The sequence below is a fragment of the Mesitornis unicolor genome, unplaced genomic scaffold (genome assembly GCF_000695765.1).
Source record: "Mesitornis unicolor isolate BGI_N332 unplaced genomic scaffold, ASM69576v1 scaffold48039, whole genome shotgun sequence".
Lineage (NCBI taxonomy): Eukaryota > Metazoa > Chordata > Aves > Mesitornithiformes > Mesitornithidae > Mesitornis > Mesitornis unicolor.
This window is the reverse complement of record NW_010209045.1, coordinates 1-5733: the sequence shown is the minus strand read 5'-3', so window position 1 is coordinate 5733 and position 5733 is coordinate 1. Positions and strand designations below refer to the sequence as shown.

The 5733-nt window shown below is 48.8% G+C and overlaps 1 protein-coding gene across 1 annotated transcript in view; it reads right to left on the bottom strand.

Moving 5' to 3' along the window:
* Nucleotides 1–5693, bottom strand: part of EIF3D (eukaryotic translation initiation factor 3, subunit D) — a 7262-nt gene extending 1569 nt beyond the window's left edge. Inside the window, exons 1-11 of the mRNA XM_010192723.1 lie at nt 5571–5693; nt 5134–5179; nt 3792–3928; nt 3590–3675; nt 3024–3096; nt 2774–2889; nt 2424–2556; nt 1667–1814; nt 1302–1432; nt 759–844; nt 412–541 (exon numbers count right to left, since the gene is read on the bottom strand). Coding sequence (XP_010191025.1) covers nt 412–541; nt 759–844; nt 1302–1432; nt 1667–1814; nt 2424–2556; nt 2774–2889; nt 3024–3096; nt 3590–3675; nt 3792–3928; nt 5134–5179; nt 5571–5693 — 1209 coding nt within the window. The remainder of the gene's footprint in view (nt 1–411; nt 542–758; nt 845–1301; nt 1433–1666; nt 1815–2423; nt 2557–2773; nt 2890–3023; nt 3097–3589; nt 3676–3791; nt 3929–5133; nt 5180–5570) is intronic.
* Nucleotides 5694–5733: the final 40 nt, after the last annotated feature.

Here is a 5733-nt window from a genome sequence, read left to right as displayed (position 1 = left end):
GAACTTTCTTCTGCCGACATTACGGTAACGCATAAGGGAACGCGGACAGCAGCTTTTTACAAAGCAAGCCCTGGCACTGGCAAGGGAGAAATGCGAACAGCGGGGATTGGCCAACATTTGTGGCACTGGTTAGGATGGTAAGTTTGCGAGGGAAGCGTTTGTGAGGGAAGCACGGGAACAGACTGGCTACTGTGCCGAACACCTGGGGATGAGAGGGTTCAAACCAGCTACCTCCCATATGGGGGCAGAATCCCATCAGCACTGCTCGCCCACCAAAGCTACGGGCCTTTGGTGGAATGTAACCACGCGGGGGACACTGCCAGATGTTTGTCCCCTCTCGCCTGCTGTACCTGGCGTGTCAGGCAGCAGTGCAGCAGTTAGAGCTAGCTTTGGGATCTCGTTCTTCCTCACCCTGGAATCCCACTCGTTCAGTGTCTTGATGTTGATGAAGGACACTTCTCCATTGGCTCCTGTCATCACGCCGTCGTGTTCACAGCGGACAATGAGATCTATATCATCTCCCAGCTTCCACCTCCGGTATCTGTCAACAGACAATCCACCCGGTTATTTCTGACCCTTGTTCCCTGCCAGATACATGCAAGCACTCAACAAAATCCCTTTCCCCACCTCTACGTGTTCAGTGTGAGGACATCACAGTAAATCTTCAATCAATAACACTCTTGACTTGTTTTGCCTCTGTACCACCCCAACATCCTGTCCCCTTGCCAAAACTGGGCATCAGAGAGAGCTCAACATACCTGTATGCAACAGAGGCTACTTCATTTTTATCCATGTCATCTTCCACAAAGGGGTTTGGGTTGGGAAACTTGTATTTCTCCTTTCCCTGCAGAAGAAAACAGAAGGGCATGCTAGGAAAAAAAACCTGAAGGAGCTCTCTGCTACTGGATAAATATTCTCTTATAGGAACAGCAGCTATTTTCCCCGATAAACACTAAAATATCAAGACAGCTGATGAAAAGCCTCATCTTCACATTAGTCATTTTGCTGTAAGCAGTACTTCTGCTGGCACTTCAGCTTCATTGAGTGTTCTCAGAAGCCTGCCTGCTTCACCAGTGGGAGTGGGATGTCTATTTTGTGTAATAAAGGTGAAAATATTTCTATGACAAAAATCCCACTGCTCACCAGAAGCAACCCCATCTCTTTCAACACTGAAAGAACATCAGTGTAATGTACCTCTGGCAACTAAAACACTGCTATGCTGTATTAAAGCAGCCTAATGAAGTCTCTTCTTGAGCTTCCCCAAAACACAGACCCTACTACTCCGGACTGCCCAACCTTACCATCCTCAGACACTGCTGGGAGAAGTTATGATTGATGTAGGTAGCTTCCATAGCAAGGTTGCGTGGAGAGTTAAAGGAGTTGCCCTCTTCCTGTGGTGGTTCGTTGGCCGTTTCACTCACTGTCAGGAGGTCTGGGAAGAAAACCAGACAAGAATGGTTAAACTCAGGGAGCAACTATGTCAGCTTCAGCGAGTCTCTAGTCCCACATTGGAGCAGATCAGTATTGATGTTACTCCCACAGCTAGCCCAGCAGTCACCTCAGTCTGGACACTGAGATATAGAATAGACTCAAAAAAACCCCAACATAAAGAAAACTAGATTCTCTAGCTACTGTAACAGCCATTTCTTTCAGGCTTTTTCCTCACCAAAATCAGAATTGTCCCTTTTGTCAAAGAAAAGCTTGGATCCAACTCTCTGGACAATGATGTCCCAGGAATAGACAGAGCGAGTGCAGCTCATCAGCGTGGCCAGGATGGCATCTGTAGCAAACACATTCCCTTGGGTCTTTGCCAGCTACGGATACAGGAGGAAGAAACTGTGTTTCAGCAACAAGAACAAACACCTCTTCCCTTCCCCAGCCAAGAGCAGAAGTGTTCGCAAACCAGGTAACTGATTTCTTTTCCCACACTGAGGACACTAGACTGGTAGGTACATCACCGACTGCCAAAGTGCGAGGCAGTACCCAGCAATCCATGCCCACCCTCACCAAAAAAAGGAAAAAGAAACCCACTACAACATGTGCTCTCTGTTGGGAAAAGGCCTTATTGTTGATCGGGTCGGAGAGAGAAACCTCTGAGCCTTCCTCATCTCTAAAAGCAGAAACCAAAAGAACCAGGTCTCTGACATGGATGTTTCTTTCCCAACATAGATCAAGCACTGGCCTGTTTGCCTTCCCAGAATTACAGCTTTTCCTTAGCCAGTATTCCTAGTTTTGAATTAATCTAGCTCCGCCTTGGATCTAAGAAAAATAACGATACCAGCTAATGCTGCTTCTCCTTTGCAAGCTTAGAGATCTGCAATTTTTCTGTCCATTTCCTAACTTTGGCCTGCTGGTAATAGCTGGTCTCTAACAACAGCATGCACTGATCAACAAACCTGTCTTTTACAAACCAGTAAACGTACCTTTCGGATAACTGGGTCATCAGTAGTAGTGACGGTATGGAAGATGCGCTTAATGCTCCTCAGTAGCTTCTCATTCCTCGTTGTAATGCGGTCGAAGGCTTTGTCGTAGTATTCCAGTGCTCCACAGCACTCTCTGCAGAGAGAAGAGGACCATCGTGATACCTTCCCTACAGATACTACCACCCATGGACCACAAAGGACCGAGGGGCCTATTAGGTGTTCCACTACCACCCATTGCTTTGGGTACCTCTATGAGAACACTGGGACCAGGCCAGGAGACCCCTGCCCTCCTGCTTTCCAAAAATCTGGTCAGTTCAGGAAGCAAGCGGATGGCTACTTTAGGAACTCACATGTCCTGTGGCTCCGACACCTCCAGGTAGCGCATCTTCATCAGCCGAGGGAAATCCATCTCTTCCTTCACCTCCCAGTCACTGCGAACTTCAACAGAGGAGTCACGAGGCTTCTGCTGTGCGGCCAGAGGCAGCAGAGAGAGAGAGAAACAGACACACAGCACATCAGGATTTGTGCAGGAGGAGCTGCCCTGTGAACCCAGCCAGCAACACCAAACCATAGCAGGGGGCAGAAAGCTCACTAGTTTACCTGTGATTTTTGGTCCCATTTCTGCCTCACTCCGAACTGCTTCTGAAACTTCTTTTGTAGGCGCAAACGATCTCTAAAATGACAAATACGAGAAGTGTCACAAAGAGAAGTTCTCAATTCCTACACACCAGAACCATTCCCACGCTTCCAAATTACCACCAGAGGAGCAATGATTTCAGGCACCGAGCCACTGAAACATTTGTTGAGCTGTCTGTTGATCAAGATGCCCGACACATTAAAAGCTCTGTTCTTTACTCTGAGCAGCTCTTCAAATATTTTCATCTCCAAAGACTGCAAAGGAGTCTTCAGAAAGGGTACGTTCTACTTTGAAACATCCTGCTTACTTTCTAAACGTGATTCAAAAACCCTTCTGAAGTCTTCAATATCTGTTTGAAACCCATGCTTGTAACTACCGGTGATATCAGCAAACATTGGACGTGAAATACCCTGGAATTCTTCTTTGCCGTTAGCTCTAGTGGGTTCTGTTACAGAAGCTTCCCAAATTTATCAACAGTATGTTCACACATTCCAACCCAAGTACAGTATGCTCACATCCGAGGCCTCACCTCTCCTTCTGCTTGGCGCTCTTTGGCAGCGTCTGCATGCTGAACTGCAGCATGTTCCGACGGTCCTTGTCTCTCCGAAGGTTCCTCTGCAGAAATGAAGGAAAGTTTAAAGAAAAAAAAAAAGAAAAAGAAAGATGTCAGCGGTGCAATCACTCTGTGTTGCTGCAGCTCTCCCCTGAGCCCGTTTCTGACAACACGCTACCTGGGCGAATCGCATGCGGTTCCTCTGGTACGCCGTTTTCTGCGTTCGCGCTGTATCCACCAGCTGGAAGCTCGTCTCATCCTCCTCGTGGAAGTACGCATATTGACTTCCACCGCCAAACTGCGACGAGTACTTGTCTGGAAATAAAACAAAGCATCTTGACACCAAACTTCTAGGGAAAAAAAAACCAGCTGACGCTTTGTTGCTTCGTCCCTTTCTCCCCCAAAATTCCCTCCAACTGCCTTCACCTATGTGTGATGCATCAAGTGGGACTCCTGTCTTACACCAGCATTTTCTCCCTCTACAAGCCTCCTTGAGAAGCCCCAGTCATGAGGCAGCATAAAAATCAGGAGTAAGCCCTAAGGACAGGGAGAGCCTCATGGAGCTCTCACGGGGTGAGGCATGCTTCCTAAATTAAGGAGCTTCTCTTGCTGAGGTGAGCGGGTGTGAGACATGAAAGCAGGAATTTTTCCGCTCTGTACAAAAAAACCCACAGAAGCAGCCACTGGACAGCACATCACAGAATCACAGAATGTTAGGGATTGGAAGGGACCTCAAAAGATCATCTAGTCCAATCCCCCTGCTGGAGCAGGAACACCCAGATGAGGTTACACAGGAAGGCGTCCAGGTGGGTTTTGAATGTCTCCAGAGAAGACTGGACACACAACTCCCACAACCTCCCTGGGCAGCCTGTTCCAGTGCTCTGTTACCCTCACTGAGAAGAAGTTTCTTCTCCAATTGAAGTGGAACCTCCTGTGTTCCAGTTTGTGTCCGTTACCCCTTGTCTTATCGTTGTTTGTCACCGAGAAGAGCCTGGCTCCATCCTCGTGACACTCACCCTTTAAATATTTATAAACATGAATGAGGTCTCCCCTCAGTCTCCTCTTCTGCAAACTAAAGAGACCCAGCTCCCTCAGCCGCTCCTCATAAGGGAGATGCTCCACTCCCTTCATCATCTTTGTAGCCCTACGCTGGACTCTCTCCAGCAGTTCCCTGTCCTTCTTGAACTGAGGGGCCCAGAACTGGACACAATATTCCAGATGTGGTCTCACCAGGGCAGAGTAGAGGGGAAGGAGAACCTCTCTCGACCTACTCCCCACCCCCCTCCGGATCCACCCCAGGATGCCATTGGCCTTCTTGGCCACAAGGGCACAGTGCTGGCTCATGGTCATCCTGCTGTCCACCAGGACCCCCAGGTCCCTTTCCCCTTCACTGCTCTCCAACAGGTCATTCCCCAATTTATACTGGAACCTGGGGTTGTTCCTGCCCAGATGCAGGACTCTGCACTTTCCCTTGTTATATTTCATTAAATTATTCCCTGCCCAACTCTCCAGATACATACTTGTGTATCTTTTATCCTGATACGTGGCTCCTGTCCAATCGGCCACCTAAGGACAGAAGAATAAACAGCCAAAATAAGTAAGTATTAACCTGACAGTTCCCTCCCACCCTTGACTTTGTATATGCAGGACTTCAACCAGCATACACTGCTGTATGCTCCTGAACGAATCCTTTTAGCTCCCACCTCCTCTTGCCAGCCCTGCTAATTGCTCACCACTGTGCTAAGTGACAGCAAGCACTGCAGTTGGTGTCAGATGAGCAGCCACGGTAGTAAGCAGCAAAAAAGGGCAGCAGCGCACACAGGTATAGAATCACAGAATGGTTTGGGTTGGAAGGGACCTTAAAGATCACCTGGTCCCACCCCCTGGCTGTGGGACGATGCCAAAAGAGAGGGCTGGTTCAGGAGCAGCCCAACGCGTGGTGGTCCAAGGCAGGTACCTTTCCCAGGCGGTCCCCCTTGCTGAAGGGCTGGTAGGGCATGTCCTTGAACTGCTCGGGCACGGCGCAGGGGCCCCAGCCCGAGGGGTTGTCCTGGATCACGGGTGTCACAAACTTCGCCATGTTTTAAAACTTCTAGAAGGGAGAAAAGGCAACAAAAATA